The sequence below is a fragment of the Pieris brassicae genome, chromosome 8, assembly GCF_905147105.1.
Source record: "Pieris brassicae chromosome 8, ilPieBrab1.1, whole genome shotgun sequence".
NCBI classification, from domain to species: Eukaryota; Metazoa; Arthropoda; class Insecta; order Lepidoptera; family Pieridae; genus Pieris; species Pieris brassicae.
This window is the reverse complement of record NC_059672.1, coordinates 483,222-510,157: the sequence shown is the minus strand read 5'-3', so window position 1 is coordinate 510,157 and position 26,936 is coordinate 483,222. Positions and strand designations below refer to the sequence as shown.

Genomic DNA, 26,936 nt, shown 5'->3' with positions numbered 1-26,936 from the left:
TTTAACTATTAAATAATTTATTCAACATAATTTACATTTACTAGTAAATAGAAAGAACAACTAGAGTGGCGAAGGGAGAGCATTCGACAGTTTCTCTATGAGGTCATCCATTTGAATCAGGTTAATCCTGGCCTGCCGGGCCACCTGCCCTTCTGGTAACTCCACGGGCTCATGGCGAAGTAGGTTCGCAGACTCGGAGAGGATTTTACGAGATTCCTAGGAGACAATGTGAAAGATTTGATTAAAATGTAAATAATTACAGATCTATGTGTACTCACTATATTAGTAAATACATTTCTTTGAAAACCAAAATATAATACATGGGTACCAAGTAATTCTCCTTTCTTTGTAGTCCTGAGTTACTAGAACTAAAACTCTTCTACGGCTCACTTATCTGCTATTTGAATGCTCCAGTGGGCATCTCGCTCTTATAACTTAATTACTAATATTATAGAAAATATTGATATATTTTATAACAATCTCCCTGCTTACGGTAATTTTATGTATTGCGTTTTAATTAGGTGTAAGTTTCTTTGGTTGTGTTTAATTTTTTTGCTTGCTAGAGTTAAGTTCTGTGGCGGTTGGTGGAGGGATGTACAAATGTATGTCAATTGAAACTCTTTGTTTGAAGGTGGGTGTCAACTGGCTTTAATCGTTTTATACATGAGCTTATAACTAACATAAAATAAGTGGTAGAGGGACGACGCTGGATGAACAAAAAACTGATTTCAAGAGTTATTAAATCTAAGTGACACTTATATTACCTATAAAGAATATAAGTGTAGAGATCTTACGATTGAGATATAAACTTTATTAAATTATTATATAAAGTTTATTAAAATGGAATATAAACTTTATTAAAATGGAATATAAACTTTATTAAATTGGGATATAAACTTTAGTTTATTAAATTGGGATGTAAACTTTACTAAATTGGGATATAAACTTTAGTTTATTAAATTGGGATGTAAACTTTACTAAATTGGGATATAAACTTTAGTTTATTAAATTGGGATGTAAACTTTACTAAATTGGGATATAAACTTGATTAAATTGGAATATAAACTTTATTAAATTGGGATATAAAGTTAATTCAATTGGAATATCAACTTTATCAAATTGGGATATAAACTTAATTGAGTTATAAAGTTTATTAAATTGGGATATAAAGTTGATTAAATTGGAATATAAAGTTTAATAAACCAATATAGGGACGCAAGAATTGAGTGTTATTAGCTTTAGTGATTATGTGATGCTGGTGAATGGAAAAGGAAGAAAAACTAACCGTAACGTATCCCAGCATCACCATCGGTCCATCGATGAGGGATTTCCTCCTTCCCGTCTCCGCAACTGCGGCGTGGAGCTCGAACAGTAAGGAACCACGTAAACGAGTTTCAGCTAAAATAGAACAAATTTAGAAGTTAGAGCAGGAGCTTATAATTTTTTTTCTTGTTTTCCTAATATCCTAACTTTTTTTAGTACCATTGATCGGAACCCCTCCACGGATAAAGGCCTTTTTCCAAATATCTCTGTCCAAGGCTTTCTTTCTCCATTTGCGTCCTGCTTCTATGTCTTCTTTCCTTCTTTTTTTAGGGCGCCCTCTTCTCCTTATTCCCTTTGGTCCTTTCGATGTAGTTGTCTTTTATTTGTGAATTTTAATGTAGTATAGCATATCAGGTACTTAGTTTTTTTATGTTACAAGAGGCAAACGGCCAGGAGGCATGGACACTAACACTGCCAGATGAAGCGCGTCGCCGGCCTCTTTGGCTGAATTGGTACGCACTTTTCCTGAAGAACCCTTAGTCGACATGGTTCGGGAATACTTTAGTGGGCAGCTGGTTCCACATAGTGGTGATGGCGGTAAGAAGGGCTAAGGCTGCCTTTGAAAACGCTCAGTTGTGGAACGACGGACGTCGAGGTGATACGGGTGAAATTTCGTATTCTGCCTGGACGTCGGATGATGAAAGTCAGCTGGAGATTTTTCCAGAACAACTCCTCTGAGCACTCTTTCTGGTAAATGCGGTAGAAGATGCAGTTGAGTGATATTAATAGGAATATTTACTAAAGCAGCGCATGGATGCACTTGAAACTGTGGATGCACTCAAGAATCGAGCTGTAAAACCCAGCAATTATTGCACCGAAGCGGACGTTTCTTTTTAAACGCATTCTCATAGGTCAAGTACGCATACGCGATAGGTAAGCTTATATTTTTAGCAATGTAGTTTCTTCTAAGTAGTGTTGTTCTTAATCATTTGAATAAAAATAAAATAATTTATTTCTTGTCAAATATTTCAAAAGCATTATTTGTACCCGGTGCTAAGGTCTCCAGCAAGGTAGTTATTTTCCGGCAGAGCTGCGTTTTGAGAAGCAAGCGGTCGTCGGAGACACCGGCGAGGCCGAGGTTGTGCTGCTGGCCTATCATCTGCGCAAGAGCAAGTCCAGCGTCTGTTATATAGTAGTGAGATGGATGGAGGTAGCCGCTACAGTGCTCGATAAATCTAAGACACGGGAAATAAAAATCAATATTAAGAACATTGTAACATTTCAAAAACGGATTTCTCAACAGTATGCGAAATTGAGTTACCTCTCGCAAGCATCAGGGTCTTCTTTGGGCAGAGCGCTCAGCTCTTTGCCAATGTCTTGCAAAAGCTGTTGTATGATGGCATCTGAAACCGCGTCCTCACAAACCGGGCATTTCCAGAATTTATTGTCCAAACCACGTGTCTTTGGGTCCGGGGATGTTGTCTTGTGTAGAATGGGAAGAATGAATGTTTCTGGTATGAGGTAGCCTTTGCAGTTCCTGAAATAAAGAAAAGAGAAGATCTAGAAGTTAAAGCTTCTCTTGTTTATTATTTGAAAAAGATTTATCTTATTTGTAATATATCTTGTGTAATACACTTATTATTTTCATGAATGGTTAATTGTTAGACTGTGTACCAATAGACGTTTTGTGTGTACAACACTTGCTTGTACGGTAAACATCATCTGATCAATATGAGCTGATTTACGGACAGGGAGAGAAAGAGAAAAGCCATAACGCATTGAGAGTTGACAACTCATTAATAAACAACTACGTATTTTGTAATGAGTAAAGACTTTATAAATACGCACTAATCAAGAAAACAAAAACAAAATAAAGCAGTTGCGCTACAACCTTTTTAGGTCTGGGCCTCAGCTCTGTATCTGTTTCATGATCATTTGTCGTTTGTGCCTACGTCGACTTTATGGGTCTAAGGAAAGTTGGTTTTCTCGCGATGTTTTCACCGTTCGTACGAATGTTAAATGCGCACATAGAAATAAAGTCAATTGGTGAATGAGAGTCGCGCGCTGAAGCCACCATGCCAACACTGATCTGTCATAAAGTCTATATAGCAATCAAGTAAACACTGCAAATAAAACAGCTTACTTCTTCTTGCACTTAACAGCGCTGTACATAGTTCCAAACTCTGTGACATCGGAACACCTCTCGCAGGTGCATTCGAAAAACTTGGAGTCAGCTAAGTGATGACGCCTCGCCTCTGTTCCCCATAAGGGGTCTGTGTAACACACTGATATATGTGTTCCGGGTGATAAGAGACACCCTGCACATAGGATCTGGAAAACATAATTAGTTGATTTTTATGTTATTGCAGCCGTAAATATTGTTATCGTTGATGATATAGTTAATAAAAAATTGTGAGATTTATTGGCTTATGGTCGTTAATTTTGCAACATTAGTTCATTTTTTATTGCATTAATTATTTATTAGACAGTATTATTTATTTATCTCAATAAGTTCAAGAGGTATTGTCACACACTTAATCTGTTCTTGGGGAATCAAATATGATTATAATTTGACTTACAATATCTCCTTCGGATGTAAAGCTTTTGTTGCAGTTGGCCCGACAGTTATGCTCTACCATTGATATCCTATCGAACACGGCCACGTACTCCGGCTCAAGAAGAGGAACCTCGTGTCCGTTTATCTGAATCAACCAAATACTTTACTTGCTTCCAAGAATTATATTACTCCATCTTCTATGTATATTATAAATATGTAATAAACGAAAATCATAATAAGAACAATATATGGATATAGTGTTTAATTAATTTCTTTATTGAGCTTACCTCATCATACATATATATTCACAGTATACGTCAATAAATATCTTTTTTTAAATTCTGCTTTAATTGCATAAGCAAAAACAATTCAGCAAAACCGCATTAGGCTTTCTTTAAAATTATCAGCTTACCTTATCAGCCCACTACTGAATATATGCTTAATGCTTTGATTTAAAAAATTGTGGGTGGAGTAAATTTACGTATTAGAAATGTGATTACCATAATTATTTCTATGGCACAGAATGATTTCCTTACGCATACCTGTACAATCCCACAACACCCCATGATCTCTTCCTCACTGAATGTCGTCTCCAACTTAAAGAATTTCCAGATAAATTCTAGAACCATCTTCCTATCGTTGTTCCACTTGTCTGTATCCCTTCTGTCTTCACAGTGTGCTTCGAGAGCTTGTAGCTTAGACCACAGCTTCTGATCGTGGTCACGTTGATAAAGACAACGGAGTACTGTAATGCATTGGTAGTTTGGATGTGGGACGCCGTAAGTTGATATTTTGACCTGGTGCATGGGATTGATATTGATAATTGCGTTTAATTAATTCGAAATTCATATTTAATAAATGCAAGAGGTGTTTAATTTTTTAACCGGATTAAAGCTATTTGTATTATTATAAACTTATGTTTATTTACATAATTTTAAATTTAAATTTTTTCGACGTTTCGCGTGAATACTCAGCGTGCGTGTATAGAAGTATCAAAAGTATCGCTGCTGTAGAGAAAGTTGTGTTATCTGTATTTATTTCCCCGGAGTTGGTATCGACTAAAAGATGACGGTTTTTGCAGAAATGACTCGCGGTGTCCTCTATTTTCGCGGATCAATTCAATGTGTAAAAGCTATGTTAACCAAAGACAATACAATGTATCTATTCTGAAACCTTGTATAATTAATCAAAACTTACACTTTAACAAGGCGCTATTTTTTAGAAGTTTTACTTAAGTGTAATAAAAACAAATTCAATAAAAGTGCATTGTCTTATCAGCATACCTTTTCCCCTCTATTTTGCGTGTAGAAGCACTCTGGCCTATGGACATCTCTTTCTGAACACTCTGTGCTGCACATGGGCCATCCACACTTAGCGCATGGAACTGTTTTCTCTTCTTCTAGCATCTTATAGCAACCAAGGCACACGGGCGGTGTTACCTATAATGAAAACGATAGAAACGTAATATTGTGAATTCATTAAAATGTATTTAGACATTTGATTAAAGCATCGCTAGAGACTATGGCAAGCGCCCGGTTGGGATGTCCTTGATCCCTTGGAAGATGGGACGGGCTTTGGTATGGAATGGATCTTATGTTAGTTTGCCCCGTCTCAGCTCCTTCGGACCAGCAAAAAGGCTGGGGTGTCCGCAGAACAAGATAACAAAAGGCTCAAATAAGAGTTTTCCCGCCACATTCATTCCATTTTGTTCCCTTTGAAGTACCTAAGTGTACTGTAAGTGTACGAAGTACCTAAGTGACATACTACCAGCGATAAAGGTGACTCTGCCACAGGGACCCAACTTTTTAAATTTGTTTTAACTATCTATTTATTAATTTTTAATCATTTTTATTGTTACTATGTTAAGAAAATTGTAAATACTGTATAATCGATCGCGAACTACTTGAGTATAATTAAATTTACGACTCAGAGTTCAGACGCAAGATCTATTAACAGGTGTTGTAACCTGTAACGTATTAATGCGATACAAACCCGTACATAAAAATAATGTACCCAAGATATAAAACCAGCCTAACCTGCGCAGGGCCAGTTATAAGGGGAGATTCCTTCAAAATTACATCCCCTGGCTTGATTTGTCGCGTAGCTTCCAAATATCTTCCATACTTCTCATCTGTCTTCACCCTTGCGGGGGTGCAGTACTGTTTATGTGTCTTCCAATGCTGCTTCTGGTGATCTCTTGAGCAGTAATGTACCAACTGACAGTTTGCACATTTTTGCTCAGCCGGAGCTAGGCAGATAGCACAGCTTCCGATCTGTGTCATTACTGAAACGGGATGCGATTTAAGACTTCTTTTACGGAGATAAACGAAAATTTACAGAATTTTTCACATAATTCCACGTTTCGAACGTCTGTCAGAACTATGGTAGGTATAAGGATTTATCCTTTTGTAAATATCTCTAGACAAACAATAAAAAGGTATTTCTTCACGACTGTCTGCATATTTTTTCCGAGGCTTAACTTGTTATTTTCATAGTTATATTTTTTAAACTGTTCACGAGACTTCTACTTTTTCACTTACATAGGAATCAGTAAATTTACCTGATTAACAGAGTGCTTTAATACACTTTTCACTGTATAGAAACCATATAACCCGAAAAGAAATACTGTCAAATGAATACTGGCACGTTGCGCGTGCGCATGCTTCGGGTATAAAAATAACTGCGCCTGAAACTCGACGCGCATTGAATTAACGGCGGAACCAGTTATTATAGTACTATGCAGGAATCTAAATACCAAACGGTTGTACGTGAAAACTCTTGATCGATGAAGATTTTTACAAGGATTTAATTGGGATAGTAAAAAACATAATTTATCTCAAAGTTTATTTATTAGTTGAAAGTACAGAAAAGTATATATTATTCAAAAAATATACCTCATCTTTTTAAAGAATTATTAGATTTTACATTTCAATGCATCAGAAATAGGTACAAACACAACATTATCCAACAACGTCAAGAAAATATTAAGAAAAAATAATTTTTATTTGCAATATTTGATACACAAAAGGAAAGAAAAAAAATTAATATTTTATATACATTTGGTATATGGTCTGTATATATATGTCTTAGAAGTCTTAAATCAAAATCGATTTTACAACAAGTTCCCACTTACATCACGATTACCTACTTCAAGAATACGGGTTAAGCTTTTTAAGCTTTTAACAGTAATTCGACAAAAAAATAGAAGATTCGAACTAGAAAAAATATATAACTAGACTGGCCATAAATACTTTACATACATAGTTACATAAAAAACTTTTCTTTTTTTCAACTCGGTAATTGTGTGTATGGAGCCGTCGGTCATATATCAGTCACTTCAAAAGCTTGGCATCAGCCGTATGTTCGTATATCGTACTATCAACAGATACAACAACACTTCCTCTGTCGAAGATCAGAATCGGGGCGTCCGCAAGCTGTTAGAACTACAAAAGCTGCTAATGCTGTTAAAGCCAGAATTTTCTACCATAGCCCAATGGATGAAATTGGCGTCCACACGTCACTTCGACAAGGCTGAGCACCATGCCAACGCATTGGGCCGTAAAAGTAGCCCTCAAGTCCAACAGCGAGATTCTTCACAAATCCTTACAATTATCCCAAAAAATCTTATCGCGAGAAATGGATTTTCCAGCAGTATTCTGCACCTGGTCACAAGGCAGGAACTATGAAAGCCTGGCTTGAAACCGACGTTCCGGGTTTTATTAGAGCTGAAGACTGGCTTTCATCTAGCCCAGACCTCAACCCTTTAGACTTCAAATCATGGTCAGTTTTAGAAGACATGGCCTAGTCTAAACGACACGGCGACATTGAGTCTCTTAAAGAATCTTTGGAGCAAAATTTCCCCTGGAAACAGTGCGTAAATCCATAGATAATAAATGCCCGTATCAAAGCCTGTGCGAAAGGTGGCCATTTCGAATAGAATATTGTTTTATTTTCCTGAGACTTTAATAAATATTTAAAAAATGTATTTTCATTTGTAACAGAACTTATGGCTGGTCTAGGTATATGTCAATAATTCCGGAACTATATGCAAACATCGATATGCATAGGTGGTACAGTACAGAAGGTAATAGGTATAGCGTGGAAATGAAGCAAGCTATAGTTTACCACAGAGACCTATTTTTGATTATAACAGTGTTTTATTTTAACCGAGTTAAATTACTCAGTATTTGACTACAACTTCAGTAAAGATGTAGGCACTGAAAAAAGACTTTCTGACTGTTGTCCTGTCGATAATATTAAAATAAAAGACACTTTCAATTGAATATTATGATATTTTCCCAATAATTTGTTCCCAAGTCTTGATCTTATCGAGAGCGTCTCTCGCCGCCGTCGCCATGAGGCCTTCGGGGGACTGTTTCGGCTCGAAGTCCAGGATCAGGGCCGATTCCGTCAAATAACTCACGATCTGAAAGTATCATTACAAACTATGGCAGGAGACATAGTCTTTTGCCAGGCAGCTGACGACCGAAAGCAAACAACAGGTTGCTGGTTGCTAAGCGAAATCTGTCACCTAGTCGCTTAAGAGACGTACTTATTCCTGTGGTCGTGGGTTCGAAACCCGGGCCGATGAATTTCCTTTCTATGTGCGCATTTAAGACGCCGTGAGGTAACCGGCATATCTCAAACCCAAAAAGCAATGCTTTTAAGGCTCGTATCGTCACCGGTCTCGGTTCCGATCTCTCTCCTCACCTCTTTTAATCTGGTTCTTAGATTCTCCTTGGTGATGGCTTTCTTCTCGAAGTCTCTCGTGGTGAGCACCATAAGAGGTGCGTGAAGTTCATACAGTGTTATACCTGAGGTAATTAGAAAAGTACAAATTAGCTATATTTCTATGCTAAAACAAAAAAACTTCATACAAATTGTGATATGTCAGTGATTGTGGTGGTGGTCACCAATGGTTACTTTCATCTGGGGGCAAAGCGCCCGTCGAGTGGAAAAAGCCACACGTATCAGCCTTTTCTCGAAGCTCAGGCCATTTTGGACCCACCATAACTTGGTCTTGTTCAAATTTCATTCAATTTATGAGAGTCAAGCTCTGAGCTCAAGTATGAGAGTCTTTCCTTTTGGAGTAGATTCGTGGGGTTCAGGTTAGTGTGAAAGTACCGGTGACCCCAGAGCTGGTCCTTTCCTCGCTCAACGAATAAGTATCGCAATACAGCGAGGAAATGCTGCCAGCGTTAAAGGTACACTGCATCAGGGATCAATTTTTTAATTATTATCATTAGTACTATGTAGGTTAAGAAAATTGTAAGTACTGTGTATTTGTGTGTTTGAAATAATTTCACTATACATTTAAAAAAGTAAGAATAACGTATAAAATTATTACGCAATTCTAAAATTCACACAAGCCACTAGAACGGCAAATACCTCGTAACCTGGAGTATCCCGGTTCTATGACGTCGAAGACCTTCATCAGGTCGCGGCAGATCTCGATCTTCCTGTGCAGCTGGGACTCCGGCATCTCGTGGATCATGAAACCGGAGATTTTGCCGTAGAGTTGGCTCAGCGAGTGCAAGGCGGACAGGCACAGGTAGTGGTTGTCGTGGAGCACGTTGCGATACTTGTGGAGGAACTTCTCGAAGCCCTCCACGTCGTTCGCGTCTATTTGCTCCAGTTCTTCCGTCAGCCTGTCGAAAGACGAGAAGTGTTCGACGAGACCGAGGTAGTATCTGGGCAGTTCTTGGTATAGCTCTCAAGCTTCTCTCACCGTTGGTTCGGATTACACATTAATTTGATCTAATAGTAAATAATCATTCGTTACCGTTAAAATCTCACGACTTAAAGTTCGAAAATTTTAATCCAGTAATGTCTTCTTTAAAAACCTGATTAATTTAAAAGATCCAAACACATACAAGTAACTTGCGAAAATATATAATTTCAATCGAAACTTTCTATTTTAAAGAAATAAACGACATTTAGACGGGACAGACGATGCTAAATATTCAAAAAACCGTACCTTTTGAGCATAGCCTGAACTCCCCCCGCGGTCATGGTGTAGGTGCAAGCGATGTCCAGGCACCTCCAGGGGGCGGTGGGCTCCAAGGGTGCGGTGGAGAGGATCCTGCCCGAGCACCTGGGACAGCGGAAGGCACTCGCGAAGGTTCCCAGCTCCGAGGGATCCGAACAACGTCTGCAGCGGCATTCGAAGAACTTGCTCAGGCGAATGTGCTCACGACGCTTAAGGGTACCCTGGAGGACGAGAAAATTTCCTTTGATGGAGTAACGAAAGAGTTCCATGATTTTCTTCCCTTGATTTGATTCGATTCAAAGTCTTCGGAATAATTTAGAATTTTGAAAATCATATCAGTTTGATTTGTATGTTTGTACATTGTTTTTCGCGGATTGAGTTCACAGTAGTGAAAAATATCATATTTTGCGATATTATTCGTTAAAAATTGAATATTTGAAGGTATGTTAGGTTTATCGAAAAATTAATTCATGTCAAAATAATTAGTCTGTATATCTGGCTATCCGGAAGCGGTATTCGGGATCACCCTTCCCTCGGTAAAATAATATGCACTAGTTCAGCTGTCGCGTGACAGTATAGGTAAAAGGAATCCTAAAGTCGATCAGACTAAGACTGCTGGGTGGGACACCACGTTGATGGTGATCCAATTATTGTAATGAATAAATGCGGGATACGGTTAAATCGGACAGCGGTTCAAACTCCAACTACGTATCCTTGCGCCATTACGACGCTACACCTACCATTTCCGGTTCGTGAGTCAAAGTCAGAATTGACAAACAATTGGTATATTCAACCTTTACTTTACTTCATTCCAGTGAGCTTCCGGCGATTCCGCGACGCCTATTCCAACCGACTATTCTCACACCAAAACAGCTGGGATAGCTGAGCTGTTAAGTCCCTTAAGGCCAACGGCGAGATTCAATTCAACCAACAAAATGTTACCGCCGTTACGTATAGGCGTACCTGTAAGGTATAGGCGTAGCAGAGCGACACGAGGTCTCCCGCCCGATGCGCCACGGATGCCCTGACCGTGAGAGGTCTTCCGGGCGCCCGCTCTGCGTCCGTGTGCGTTGTGCTCGGCGTACAGTCGTGGGCCAATAGGAACGCGCCGTCGTACAAGGCGCGCGCGTTCGCTCCGTTGCCTCCGACTTCGAAAGCGTTCACCTGGAGGTGTTCATCTTTTATAATTGGCATATGCCGCAACACATAGCCACACAGTGGATGCGTTGCCGGACCATCTTTTGAATGACTGAATCCTTGATTTCACATTAAAAAATTCACTAAAGGAAATGCATAGTAATGATATTCGTATAACAAATAATAATATAGAATAATCAATAGTTTCCGCAGCGTACGTCATTTAGGAATCTTCACATCTTGAGTCACAACCAGACTGATTGCGATTTTCATCAATATGTAGAATGATTCATGAAGAAGTTATGAGGAAGGTTTACGGGTCACTTACTTAATATTAGTATATACTATTTAACTATATGTGATGTGTGTGTATAAATAATATTGTTTAAAAACTATTACAAAAATAACGTTTTTTGGTGTGATTGCAATTATGGATTAAGTTCTGAATTGTAGTCGAGAATTGAGGATGGCTTAAAAGTATATTTGGGTCAACCCAAATGAGATTGTTAAAATTTATGCTTCGGTCGGCTTTTATAGTTTTACAACTTTATTGTGTTATGAAATCTTGTAACCAAAATAGCGAGCTACGACGTATCACGTTTTTGACATATCTTGAGAAGATGACTGCTTTTTAGGTATGGCTCTCAGATTTCAGTGTCTGTTCCAGGATTATTTGCCAAAGTCGTCAGCCTCCTGCGCCTGGCACACATCGTCAACTTTTTTTGTCTTAGCCGGTTTCCTCACGATGTTTGCTTCCGTGCGAGCGAATACGTAATGGGCACATAGAAAGAAAGTCCTAAGACCTCAGGGATGACTCGTATGCTGAAGCCACATAAAAAGTTAAAAACATCAAACTTTTTGTGGTGATGCTGTAACGGCTTTCATTTAAAATCTATTACTCTAGATAAGTTTTACACTGGGGAATGCACGGTTTCTAAAAATACCTCCAATATCCCACAAACAGTGTGTATCTCCACGTCATCGAACTTGAAACCCCAGCTCTTCAGCCGCTGGACAACATTCCTCTCGTTCGCCGGCCATATGTCACCCCGGGACTTGCGTAATTCGTTGTGAGCCTCCATGGCTATGACCCCTTCCCACTTTTCGGGGTCCGCCGTTTTGAGAAGAAGACATCTGGAATTGAGAGATTAAAATTCATGGATTCAGCGGAAGCAGCTTATTATACGGAAACGTAAAACTACAACTCTTCACAGGTCTTCGCCTTATCATCATTTTAAGGGCATTCAATTTTTTAATCTAAAGTTTTTCTAACATTACGTACATCCACCAAACTTACGACCTTAAGATTGAGAATCCCAATTTTACTTCTAATACTGATGCAGTTTAAAACAAAACATACAATTAAAGTTTTTAAATAGGTGATATGTTTTTTATTTGCGTAAGGATATATACATAAATAATAACGTAAGCGTGTGTACCTGCCTCAATGGCATGAGGGCGTGGTAGCATTCCTTCAGCTCCTCAATGTTCGCGTAGCTTGGTGACGAGTCCTTCAAAGCTTCACACTCGTAACTCGAGTGTCCAGTATAATACCCTACCCCTGGGCAGCTCTTACTGCACAATGGCCAATTACAACCTGTACACCTGGAAGTATCGGAAGGTTGCAGGTCCAATTAGGTTTTATTAAAATATATCATAATCTATTATATTTTCATGAATGAATTGTATGAACCTACACATGAGTGAGTTTCACCTTGTTCAAATAATATAGAAAAAAAAGATTATTTTTATTAAATTGTGTGAGCCAAGCAAGCGGTGGCAAGCTTTTGTAATATAAAATGTATACATATATTATTTGGCTAAAGAATATACTTATGGGTTTGGTTCATAGTTTGGTCATAGTAAACATTTCTTAATTATTTGTGTTGGCCCTATCCTACAAAGACAAGAACCAAATTAAATCCACCATATTAACTACGAGCCACAGGTCTGAAATAATTTTACTTGTATATATTGCTCTCGTCGAGCTCTCTGTAGCAGCCAAGGCAGATAAGCCCGCAGCCGCTGCACGGACCCACAGCCAGCGCTGGAGCTTCCACTATCACCTCGCCTGGCTTTATATCCCGACTGGCCACCACGTACCTGTACCAAAAAGCTAACAGTTAAGACCTGAGGCTACACAGAGAATTTTTCTTATAGTTATTCTGCAACAGATATTATATTATGAAAGAATTGAAACTTTTAGAGTTTTTTCAAGTCGCTCAGGTTACGTTATAGATATATTAATATAGAACAGCTTTTAAAACCAATGCAGGAATATCTCACAAGTTGTTTTTTGATCACTTTCCACGTTTAATATTATTAATAAAAATTTAACCTACCTTCCCATAACATCCGAGTGTTTGATTTCGTAACATTGTTTGTTTTTTTCCTTTTCACTTTCCGCTGAATCCTTTTCGTTTTCTTTAACTTCTACATCCAACACTTCTTCTATAACGTTTTCTTTGTTTCGTACCTCGTGCTTTCCGCGTTTCTTGTGCTGTAAATTATAAGAATCCAGCGTTTACTATGAAAACACATTAATATTACTGTTCACTGCTCGCATGATTATTTAAATATATTTTAACATCACGGCGTTTTCAAAACGATAATTTATCACACCCATTTTTTTTAAATTTGACATGAATCCAATTCTCAAAATCGACGTACACAAGTTAGACATCGTAGCATCAGAGACGCGTAGTATGAATGACCGTCGAGTGTTTTGTGACGTATTATGAATGATTCTGGAGCTAGTGTATTTTTGTTCAGCACTTGAGTCGGAAAAAAATCATAATCCCGCCAATGACAAGCAGAGACTGATGGCTGTAATTTCATTAAGCAGGAACGCCGCTAAGTGCGACTGATAATCCAGTATTAAGCTAATGCAGGTCAGAGGAAGCCTTGTCGTGCTATTGAATAAATGAAATTAAGCCTTGAACGATGTGATTAAGTTGATTTGTAAGGATCTAATATGGTATCTTGTCTCACAAAGAGTACGGCCACAGTTTGGTGGCCATTGGCACAATAACAATTATTAGTTATGTGTACAACATTAATATAAGGCTTGACTTTAATTCAACAATTTGAATTTAGGGAACAAATTCCTAGGAAGGATATAATTAGCTTGAACGTATACCTTTCAAAAGGAATAATTACCTACTATTAATTGCAATTAAAAAGTACAATTGAGAGCTATTCACGTTATTTAGCATAAGATATATATAATATTTATCAGAGCTGATCAGTTAATGACAAAACTTAGGTACTGTGTTCACGACGACTGCAATTGTTTCAACAATATAAAATACTTAATACAATTTTATACACTTGTAAATTTTAAATGGCATTAAAGAGTATGTCAGCAAATTTAAAATAAACGCATTCCCACTATTGTACATTATAAGACATAATTAGTATAGAACTCATTATATTAACTAAATAACTTTCGTAGCTGTCGCATATGTCAAATTAAATTACACAACTTGGCACTGAGTCGGTCACTCAATCATGTGAACCGCTCATTTCCAGCCAAGCTGAAAGGGCTTTATGAAATCATTAAAGTTCTATTATGACTTAAATAGCAAAGCTGGCATAACAAGTTACATTTTTGATCTTTTGGCCGTAAAGTAAATTTTATATAAACCAATAAAGATTTTTTAAATTTATTTTAAACGTAATGTACGAATACTGTACATCCTAAAGGAACAGTCAGAAAGCCGTCATATGCATACGGAAATAAAAATTCTATTACCAGGACTTCATGCGACCTACTTCGAATAATATGAATTCCTTATCGTGTCGTACGTCAGGAATGTTTTCAGTTGTCATGATTGAAGCATCGAAATAATCGTGATACTCCAGGTAGGGAACATAACGTAACGTCTTTTTCTCTTATCTATGAAATGAAAGCACAACTGTATTTTGTAAGCAGTAAGCCGCAGGAAATTTACGTTTACCTAAAATCTCTTAAAATGTTTATGCATTCAACCGGTTTATAGCCGCTCCCTAGTTTCTGCTTTACCTAAAGTTATATTCCTTACTTATGCCTACAGGAGTTTTGAAACCGATTGATGGTCGCTAGTGTATCCAGTCTGTAGTAGCTTAACCCCTTGGCGTTGCGCAGAAATATGGCGTCAATCTACATCTTCTACTGCATTTACCTTGGAAAGTATTCAGAGAAGAAACTCGAGTTTCGTCATCGGTCGACAAGGCAGATTACGAAATTCTACCCTATATAGTATAACTTCGACGTTCGTCGTTCCACAAGTGAGAGTTTTTTAAGCAGATTAACTGTGCACCACCAGTATGTGAAACCAGCTGCCGACTGAAATGTTTCCGAATTAATTCGACTTTAGGGTCCTTCAGGAAAAGAGCGTACTATGAAATAAATTATTTAAAGCAACGCACGCGCGAGCCCTCGGGCATTGAGTGTCCGTGGACGGTACCACTCTTCTATAAATATAAATGAAATTTATTCTTAAATTAACACTCAAATTTTATGTGATACATAATGACATATGTACAGTTTAGTAAATTTTAAATAGTTTTTTAGCGCTGCTGGAATCACGCGATATAAAAACTCAAATAATTTATGAAGTGATACTGATTTCACTATATGTATGCTATGCTAACATTGTGGCGTCTAAAACTCCCATAGCAACAGTCTATAATTACAACTTTCTTGGCACTCGTTTAGTAATTATTGTTTTAAACGGCTTCGAAGCAAAACTATTGTTTTACTAGTTGGATCGTGTTCAAATTACTTTTTACTAAATTCTCTAATCTTATAAAATATTGACGGGTATATTCCATTTTAATATGTTGAAAGAAGCTCGTTTTCATAAGCGTAGTATGTTAAGAATGAAACATACAATAAAACAGGTAAATCTTAACAATCATATTCAAATATCTTTGAATAATTCAAGCTCCATACTATACTAATCCAAATCTCTGTTTATTAATTCAAAGTAGAGCTTTTAATTTTGATTTAAATATATATAGAACAACCAAACTGCATTCCTACCAAGCTGTCATATAGTCTTTTTATTTGATATATTCATCATTATAAAGTCAATGAAAAATTATTGAGATTAAATCTTAAAATGGTAAAACTGACAGTGAGTTTAGTTCCGTGTATAGTCTGAAACGATCGTGCAGCATTATTTTTAATCTGGTTTAAAAATCCCGTTACTAAAATATATTCACGGATATGTTTATGGTGTAAGTGACAGTTTGTTTGGCTATTAATCGCTTATTCGCGCCGACTAACAATCAGTTTATTTATCGGCTAAACCGTGAATTAGTTTAATAGCTACGTTGACATACATACTCCTTCCTCAGAATGATTTATAGAAAAGAGAATTTTTAAGGCAATAAACGTTTAATTGCCTTCGACGGCATTATAAGTTTTGCAAGATGTAATACTAAACAGTAGATTTATTGTGTTAGAAAAAGTCTATACAATTGGCATTGTCATGTCGCCTATACAGGCGGTAGACTCGAAAGTCGCGCGCTTGGTTTTTTTTATATTATAAAGTTAAAAAACTAGTATTTTTAGAAACAGAAAAGAAAGTTTTTATAAAATATAAAAAAATAATATGCATTATTTATTATAGTATTAAATATTTGTTCCGCTCATGCAAACAATTTGGGATTTATATTTTGTGAAGTTTAACGATTTCGTCGATAATTATATACTCGCTACGTATCCACGAATTAACTGTCCCATATCGTATATACATATTGCCCAAAGTACCCTACTGTTAGGGTTCGATTCTTGGGAAAATAGTATGTCTTGGCCTTATTTAACTACAGCATATATGACTTTGGAATATTTTTAAAAACAGCTGAAATTCTCCACTTCACTAGAAAGTCAATTGACACCTGTCGTAACAAGCTGTTCGCGCCTCGTGTGAACAGCGAAATTGGTTTTTTGCATGTCAATGAAATCATCTTTTGCGTCTTTATGCTACATGTATATCACGTCAGCCATCAGATAAGTTTGAACTTGCTGAATTTTTATCTTTAATTATTAAGAGAAAAATACAAACCCTTTTTTGTTGACCTGAAATTTTTAATGGTTCCTAAAATGAGCACACAATAACAGAACTGGATTAGCACGAAAATTACTGTTAATTTATTATAATTTCACTTAATTTTTATTGTATTCCTACTGAGATTATCTGTTGTCTGTTTATATGTAGTCTATTATTACGGGCTGTAATACCAGGCAATTTGCACGCCTGCCATACAACATTGGCGCTAGCGGTTGGCGCGTCTGACATTTTCGAATCATTATTGGCACCTCTTAATCATTTGATTGTCGAAGAACAATTGGGGGCATACGCCGCTCGTAGATATGAGCCACGCCTGATCGGCATGCTGATGTATGACGGCTACGCATTGTCGATTCTAAGGTTTAGTTTACAATGCTTTTTTATGGACCGAAATTCATGTCATGAGAATTTATGCTTAGACTCCTTGCAATGATGAAAACATTTGCGAAATTGTGTACGCTTATGACTTTAAAAGCCTAATTAAACTATTTTTTTGTAATATTATGTATAATTTGTAATGCTATGTTTAATTGTTTGTAGTATCTATGGCTTCTTTGCCCCAGACAGTAAGCAGTATTATGGTTTCAGATATTGTCTAGTAATCTTATCATGTCAACATAGTCGTATTATATCTTGTTGTCTAGATTTTCCAAGGCTCGTTTGTCTGTTTTTTCTAATGAATATATGTCATTAGATTTACATCGATGAGTAAATAGCAACGAACAAAAGCCCTTGGGTTGTGCAAGCAGGTCTATTTCGAGTTGGCAAGCATTTTGCCAATGAAATATGAGAATGGAACGAATTAACATAAGTCAAAATATATTCTCCTGGTATTATTGGAGCTGCACTAAATGCTACCAACAGAGATACATTTACGTCTCTCGCAGACCAGGGTCGCTGATAAGCTCTTGAAACGTGGAGTTTTGTGAATAATGTTATATGTTTAATTTATCTTATGTTCTCTCACCATTTGATTTAATTAGAGTGAACGAAATCATTTAATGGAAAGCTAATAAGCTAAAGAATAGAAAGACAGGGCAGAGGATAATGTTATAAGTGAAAATGTTTTTATTTAAAAAAAACTAACCTTTTTCTTATGAGATTTCTTGTTCATGTTGAGATTGGAATCTGAAACGAAATGAAACATGTTCATAGCTTGGTTTACATTGGATACATTTTATTTTTAAAGGTTACAGCTTGTAGCGATGGCCTACGCTCAGTGTCCAAAATACCAGAGCGTACAAATCGTAGGTTTTTCTATGGAAATGAGTCAAATACGTCGTATACAATAAAAAGTTTTTGATAGAGATATATCTAGGACATTCTAGCTTACGTTTAAAGCTTGAAAAGATGTCCCATAATGAAGACTGACTTACAGATAATCTGAATTTTCAGTTTCACAGCTGAGCATTTTACGACCGCATAAAATTTATGTGCATTATTATTACGCCCGGTACATGTTAAATATTTTATCAACCATTTTATTGCGTACATTTTGTATAAAGCTTTGATCGCTTTGTTTTGCGCAACTCGTAAAAAAGCAAATTGAAATATTCGTATATAAAATATGAACCTCTTTAATTTCACATTATCTTTCTTTTGTCTTTCATAAATTATACGCTTCTTGACCCAACTTTCATGTAGTTATAGTTAGTATAAGTTCTAAAAATTAAGGTTATTTTGTTCTAGTATTTGTATTTGTATGGTTAAACCCGCCTCTATATTTTTTCATTTCCTTTTATCTTGAGAAACACTCATTTAGTTTTCCCCTTGTTCACATTTTCTTGTATCATATAAAATACTTATTCCAAAACAAAAAAATACTACTAAAACTAATTTAAATAAAACTTTAAAAACGTATATAAAGTCAGTTTCTCGCTGACCACCATTGATGGAAAAGCACTAAAATTGTCGAGTTATGTAAAATATACAAAATCCGCTTTTGTATTCGTTGAGGAAAGTTGCATTAAGAATCTACCCGCTTAAACAAAAGACAGTATTATTTTTCCACTCAGTTTGCAAAAAATGAGAGCTTTTCGAAATTTAAAAATGTTTCAATAGGAAAACTGATGGTTTGATAATCCGATAAAACGTAAAAGAAACAGGAAATGGCCACTCCTTCTTGTTAGCATCAATCGTTTTGTATTTTTAGTGTTTGAATCGTCGGATTTCAACGTAAATATGAAACATGCGAACATGAATTATTTATCTGCCCACACAGCAATCATGTAGTCTTGACATGTGATGTGCAAATAATACATTTCTTCAAAATTCATATAATGTTTATAAAGGTCATTATTCTTTTGAGTTCGTCTTATTCAATTTTGTATCGATATAATTGTATTTCAAAGTTAAGTTAAATTATTAGAAATAGAATCTGACTGTACGGAATACGGACTGTTATCGAACAAAGCTGTGTTTGTAATTAACGTTAGGAAGCAAAATATCTTATCGTGAGAAATGATGATTCCCGCTCGGACTCTGTCGGGTATTATAAATCTGTATTGTCGATATAAAGGACATAAATCAGTCTTTACAAATTAAAGAGATTGGATCAACCTTCTATCGCGATACGCAAACGAAAAGCCCAGTAAAAGCCATCGGTAATCTCCACTTTACCGATGAAACAATTTTCACGATTGAAGAACATTACAATAAGCAAAATGTGTTTGTAATTAACATAAAGAATAAAGTAAACGTTCATGCTTTTAATAGGAATGTGAATAGTACAATTTTCTATAAAACAAACAATCAATACTTATATATTGCCTCCCACATTGCAAACAACGTCAGTGATATGTTTGACCCATGCCCATGCCCTGCTGTGTTGTTTGAAAAATGTTTCGATTTCTAAATACGGGAATTGTTGTACCGAATTTTCAGTTTCCAATGTTTGGAGAATTTATTTCCATACGTTAGCCATTTGGCATGAAAGCAAAACAAATATGCTTGTTTCTGGTTTAAATATTCTCACAATAACTATTTTGAAATTTATATTTATACATTTTAATACTATTTTTCTATATAATTATTGTATTTGATTCGTTTTTAATATTTTATCTATATTTTGAATGTAATACGAAATAAATAAATGACATATAATTTTATCAGTCCAACCACATTGTTTTAACCAAACTACAACACTCGGTTAATAAAATTGTAAATAATTGTACTATTAGGAAACGAATGAGTGATTTATTAAAGTTCACCAGATCATACAAATGTATATCTATATATATCTAGCTATATCTACATGTCATAAGCTATCTTTTATAAAATATATAAACATAAATGTTACAAAAAATAAAAATAAACTAAAAATGACTAGGAAAACAGCGGATATTAAATAGGCACTTAACTTTTCTTTAAATTGATCAGTGCATAATATTTAACTTTATCGGACTGGCTCTATGTAGGAGACACATCGAAAGTTTGAAATGAAAAAATGTAAATCAAATCGGCTTCACTTAGATAAAAATATCTAAACATAGAAAATGTCGGAGAACGAACACTGTGTGACGTCGTCTCGTCTGTTGCATTCTCCTCAATTCAAACATTATCTTTTTTCTATTCGTCGCACGTCCAACGAAAAATCTGAACAATTTTTTTTTCCAACGATTTCACAAGCAAATGGTGGCCCAATTCAGCACGTCAACCGTCACGTTTAATTAAATTCCGTCTTGACTCATTTATTTTACGAAAACGCAGTCAAAATAAAATTATGACGCGTATCAAAAACTCTCCGATGGAACGGAAAAATTTAATTACAAAATTCTACGTTAAAACTGTCGTTTATTAATACTCCACTGGCAGCTTTGCCCGCATAGATATTTTGGATTTTGATAAGATATTTCCTCTTAAACAACAGATCTATGGTTTGGGGGGTAGAACAGACAGCATGGATATACAGCACTGTTTAGTCTTTAGACTGTATGAAAAGTATTTGAGATCCCGAATAGCCAATTCCGCTACTATACTACTCCACCTGGATATATGTGACAGGATTGGGAAGACTTGAGTTTTTATTTTATTAGTAGCATAATTTATTGGTAGATTATGGTAGTGTAAGTTCGTTGTATAAGTATTTGTTAATTAATATATAATCGTTATATTTCCGTCAATTTAATATTTATTCAAACTATAACTAGTCTGGCCATAAATACAGTTACATAAAAACAATTACATATTTTTGAACAGGTACATTATTTTAAAAACTACTTTCCATTTTGCACCATTACACATATGTTTCGTGTTCATTATCAAATTACAATATGGAATGGGGTGTTAAAGAAAACGGGATTCCAGTGGTCACCTTGCACAAAGTGGGTATAGACACGTCGGTCATATTCCAGACATTTTAAAAGCTTGGTATCAGCCATTTATTCGTCTTAGTCTATCGAAGACCAGAAAAGATCGGGTCGGCCGCGGGCTGTTAGTTAGTGTAATTCGTTGAAACCCCATTAGGAAGTAAAATATCTTATCGTGAGAAATGATGATTCCCGCTCGGACTCTGTCGTGTATTATAAATCTGACGCTCGGTGCCTATTGTCGATATAAAGGACATGACACCTAAATCAGTCTTTACTGATTAAAGAGATTGTATCAACCTTCTATCGCGATACGCAAGCGAAAAGCCCAGAAATTTCCACTTTACCGATGAAACAATTTTCACGATTGAAGAACACTACAATAAGCAAAATGATAAAGTGCTCACAGTTCTAAAGAAGCTGCTCGAGTGGCCGGAAAGATACAACGTGGTCATCATCCTACGTCAGTGATGGTTGTGGGGCGTGTCTTATCAAGGAGTCACAAAACTACACACAAAGAATTCGTTTGTACGCCTGTACTGTGTTTTTGTGATGTTGTAATGTAATGTTATGCACACTTGTCATTTTGTGATCATTGTCACGATTCACTTGCATATTTTGTATTCTCTGTATGTGTTACGTTAGTGGTTTTTTTTAAATAAATAAATAGCAATATAGCAATCAAAGCAGGCAAAAGCTAGAGAAATCCAAACACAATTCATAAGATAAATGCTTTCATTTTGCCTCTATGAACATTAATAACAATTTTCTCTATTAAAACTATTTCGGCGAAAATTAAACGAGTTCCATGAATTGAGTCCAACTAGCTAGAGTGAAATGAAACTCCTGTCTAGTGACTCCAGTAGTTCACGCTAAGTCTCGTGTGTGAATTTTACTTAAGATGGCGGAAAGTAAACATGACAAGATAATTATTGCAAGAATGACAAAATATTTAACATTTCTTAAGTCCAAATTATTTATATTCACAAACAGATAATAGGGATTTGTATTCTATTTAAGCAAAGTCTAGTCTAGGCATTATAGCCTCGTATGTAATCCTGCGCAATGCGTTTGTGATCCACTTGGCAGTTGTATTCAGTATTATCTAAGAGAATAAATCTAATGCATAAATTATAAATATATCCGTATTGTTATTATATCAATATAGAGGTACAGCTCATTTCAATTCTGCTTATAACTTATCCTTAGAGCTTGCGTTTCTGATCTAGCAGAGAACTATCCAATAAATTTATTTCGTAAACCAAAAAGCTGGCAGGTATGTGCCAGCGTTCGATACAAAGAAGTACTCTTAGAAATGAAATTAAATGACAAACAGGAACGTGAATGTATCTGCAGAAAAACATAAATAATTGACGGTCAGCAGCATGCCATAGAACTTAAATGGAGATGGCCAGAGTACGTAACCCCGATACATACATGGTCAAAAACGATAACCGAACGGAAAAAGGCCCAGTAGGAAGAAGAAACAAGGGCAGGCCAATGGAGCGATGTGCCCACGACATCAAAAGGGTGGCTAGAAAAAATTGGATTACGAAGACAAAAATAAAACAAAAAGAGGCCTTCTCCCGCGAATGTATATATATATATATATATATATATATATATATATATGTATGACAAAGTCAAAATCATTTAGGTAACACAATGTACACTTATGAACGTCAATAAATGAATACCTACACATTAAATGCTTCTAATTTTACATTTACTGACAGTCCTCTAATCAAGGGCGTAGAACGGAAGAGAAGAACGGGCTATAAACTCTCCGCTACTCTTATTAATCACCAAGTTTTTTTGTTTTACACGATGTTTCTAAGGAGCTGCAACCATCACACCATGTTCCACATGACATCAGCAGGAGGCATGGTGAAATAGGAGCAGGCACTTACATTCTCGTGGGAACAACACGCAAATACATAGTCAAAAATAACTAACATCACCGCATACTCGAATTCAAGTATGACCATTTACCACAAGTAGCACCCGTTCACGAGTATCACGCATGGCCAGGCATCGGCCCCCTCTCCATATTTTAAGCGAGAATGACGATTCTTGAAATGTGAACTTGGTTACATAATAAAATAATATTAACACTAATTACACCGAAATAATTTGATACCACATGGATCACGGTTTGTTCACTTTACATTAAAACAGTAGTTGACGATATCCCCAGAGTCTGGTAATGCAGCTGTGAGATTTAGTCGTGTTACCTCTTTATACTGGAGCAATTTATATCCAAGCACTAGGGTCGTTTAAATATTCCTTTATATTATAATAGGCGTACAACAACAAGTAGTTTTACTTTAATGTACGATTCTAATTTATTTATTGACAACACTTGTATACAATTAACTTGGAAACAATTACTCGTTTTATGCAGCCTTGTGCTTGGTGCGCTAATTTTGTCTTTATTACGACTACTATAATTATAGATGGTACTGTTAATTTAAAAGATATCTATATCTTTCTGTACATACAAAATATTATCATAAATGACTTGCCAAAGTCAAAATATGTAATTCTTTAAACTACTACTGACTCCCGTGGGGATAATCCGAAGATCGCTTTTGCACCACAGATATCGATTTAATGTCAAGTAATACATACTTTATATGTATGATACACAAAATATTAATTGTCACAAGTCAATAGAGAAATATTTCGTAAAATGAAATAAAAGTTTGAATTTTTCAACCTAACTGACACATAACTTTTTATCATAATTTTGACGCTAATTTTGTTAATCAAATCTTATTTTAACACAGCATTAATGAAATATTTAGGAACAAAATGGAAAACTTTAAGGAAATATATTACAAAATTATACTTTTTACAAAGATCTAAATTAAACAGCCGTGTCCCTTACAGTGTTGCCATACACATTAATCAATAAGATGTGGATGAATGATACTAATTTTATTATTCGACGGTTATCTTGATTAAAGAATAAATAAAAAAATTAGTGGCGCGGTGTATTTGTTTCACGGTGATCGCGTATAGGTGACTAGCTAGGAGGCGTTTTGGGTCAAAGGCAAGCCGGTTTCCTCACAATGATTTCCTTCACCGGTCGAGCGAATGTTAAATACGCACATAGAATCTCCATTGGTGCACAGCCGGGAACCGAACTTACGAACTCAGGGATGAGAGTGGCACGTTGAAGGCAACTTACGAACGTTAAAAGAGAACGAAACAAAAACGAAAATTAAAAGTATATATTTATTGTAAATAAAGGAAATGACGCGAAGCATAGAATTATATTAGGTAGATTCAAGATACCTTAGATAACCCTTCTAGAAGCCACCTCAATAATAAATCTATGACGCACGTATGATTTTAGGAACATGCTTATATGACAATGTAAAGAGTGGGACAATAGTATATTTATAGAGCTGTCCAAATACACGTGTAGGGCGTACAGACAGACGGACAGACATAAATCCTCTACTATGCAACGCTTGGCACTCGCTGCCACTGCATTCTGATCGCTTGATAGCCGATGTACAGTTAGATTAAAAAGTAATATATTTGCGACTTATAAAATACATTACATTAGTCATTAATTTTTCACACACATCAAAACTTTGTATATCAAAGATTCATTTCAATCTGTAGGAATTTTCCTCACCCTATCCCTATATACGAACATGGCGGACTTACCAGCAGGCTGAATACGATCGAATTTTGACATTTTCTGATTACAGATAGAATTATTCAGAAAAAAATCTGAACAGACTTTGTCTGCAACAAATTTTGCCGATGGCTTTCACCTCTCACTTGTCATTGTACATTAATTGGTCTAGCAAGCTTCCATATTCTAGAGTAAAACAGCTAGTTCGCCGCCCCCAAGCAGTAATCGACCTCAGTTTTCAACTAATTAAAACTAAGTAAAAATTGCTGAAGATGTGTTTCCCTCTGCCAACTTATACATGTCAGTCTTACTACTGGTTGGAGGTTGCAATCTGGATGGTTTGTGTATTATTTTATGCTCCAAAATCAAACTCAAATATACTACGAATTATTATTTTAGGTAATTGTTGGATTATATAAACAATTTACGACATGGCAATTGTAGATGACCTTGAAAATTTGTAAATCCGGCGCTGTACACAGAATTACTTAAATCGGGCTATTTGCCTAATACGTCAAATAGTAACATACATAAGAGATAGTTTTAATAATTATTATATATTCTTATTTTAATAAATGCAAAACGAGATCTATATCTTCTGTCAATTTCGATTGGAAAACAGTGAAACGGTAAATAATATAATGTTTTTAGATAAGATAGGAATAATTGAATGGAAATTAATATTTTTTTATTTAAAACAAATTTATTAAACGTGTAATTTTGTTTATGTTATGCTCGAGTATAGCTCGCTCCATCGATCTGGGTATTCGAGGAGTCTAATCATTCATCAGCAGCGAATCAAAGTTCTTCGACTTCTTAGTGCATTTTGGCCTCGGTTATATTTTTATTAAAAACGAATTAATTATTATGATTTATTCATGCTGATTGTACTTTTAATCAGTTCATATCGCTTGTCTTATTGAAGCAATGTTTACATGAAAGCTATTATGGTTCGCATTCGAACATTCAGGGAGGGCGGTTTACATTAAAAAAAACATAATTTCAATGTTATAATTATTGTAGCTTTATATACCATTCTAGGCAATATAGCGTTTTTAGTGCATCTGTCGCAGAAACGAATTAAGTTTTGTTTATTTCTTTTTATTTAAACCAACGTAAATGTTTACTTAAATTGTCTAAGCGTAAAGCATCTCGAATTGTTTTTAAATCATATTCATATAAATATGCACTGGTTTAAAACACTACACGTATTATAAGTATCACAATAAACTTACTTGTCTCGCCTGTAAACTAATATCGGTTCTTGTAAACTCCACTTTAAACACAAAAACCTTACACAATAATGCCGAATTGTAGAAGAGGCGGTAAATTTTAATGGCGCGCGCGTTCGTTTCCCGCGCAAACGTTAACTGCCGCGTTTGGCTTGACACAATAAAATTAAGCATCCAAAAGGCGACTCAGCTTTGCATTTAATTTCGTAATATCTAAACGGATCCCGAATTGCGGGACATTTCTTAAGAGTTAATTTGGCAACAGTGGAATGCCAAATGGTTTTAATGGCATAAGACTGTTTATTTCTCGCTTTTCATGATGGTGCCAACAATACATTTGTTTTCAGTCAATCTTTGAAGAGTAAATAAAACAGTATTTTAGTTTTCTGAGAGTTAGTTAAATGGATACGCTGTTCTTTTGCAAGTTGCATAATTACCTACGTCGCTCCCGCTCCTAGCTAGTTTATTTCATTTAATGAAGTCTATGTTACTGTATTTTACAGTAAAACATTACTTACCTTTTTAATAATTTCTAATTATAATAATAGGATATGTGATATTTGTTGTGTTAATTGTAGTCAATTCTTAATTTTTTTAATTTAATTTAAAAGAAACTAAGTATAAGTAGGCTACGCTACCGTTTCCTAAGTCATGCTTGTGAACTCCCATAGCCAAGTAGTCATATTTAGTCTCGCCAAATGAATTAAAGTATTACTTATAATGATTGATTTATTAAAAAA

General features: G+C 35.7%; 1 protein-coding gene across 1 annotated transcript; it reads right to left on the bottom strand.

Moving 5' to 3' along the window:
• LOC123713284 lies at positions 1 to 26,450 on the bottom strand. Its single transcript, XM_045666888.1, has 19 exons — positions 26,200 to 26,450; positions 13,289 to 13,446; positions 12,912 to 13,049; positions 12,390 to 12,551; positions 11,891 to 12,080; positions 10,773 to 10,973; positions 9,798 to 10,030; positions 9,209 to 9,468; positions 8,531 to 8,634; positions 8,117 to 8,246; positions 5,857 to 6,104; positions 5,104 to 5,259; positions 4,363 to 4,617; positions 3,843 to 3,965; positions 3,407 to 3,594; positions 2,585 to 2,800; positions 2,311 to 2,498; positions 1,286 to 1,398; positions 1 to 216 (listed from the first exon to the last, which is right to left on the bottom strand). The coding sequence occupies exons 1-19, from the start codon at positions 26,368 to 26,370 to the stop codon at positions 61 to 63; spliced, it is 3,390 nt and encodes a 1,129-aa protein (XP_045522844.1). The 5' UTR covers positions 26,371 to 26,450; the 3' UTR covers positions 1 to 60.
• Positions 26,451 to 26,936: the final 486 nt, after the last annotated feature.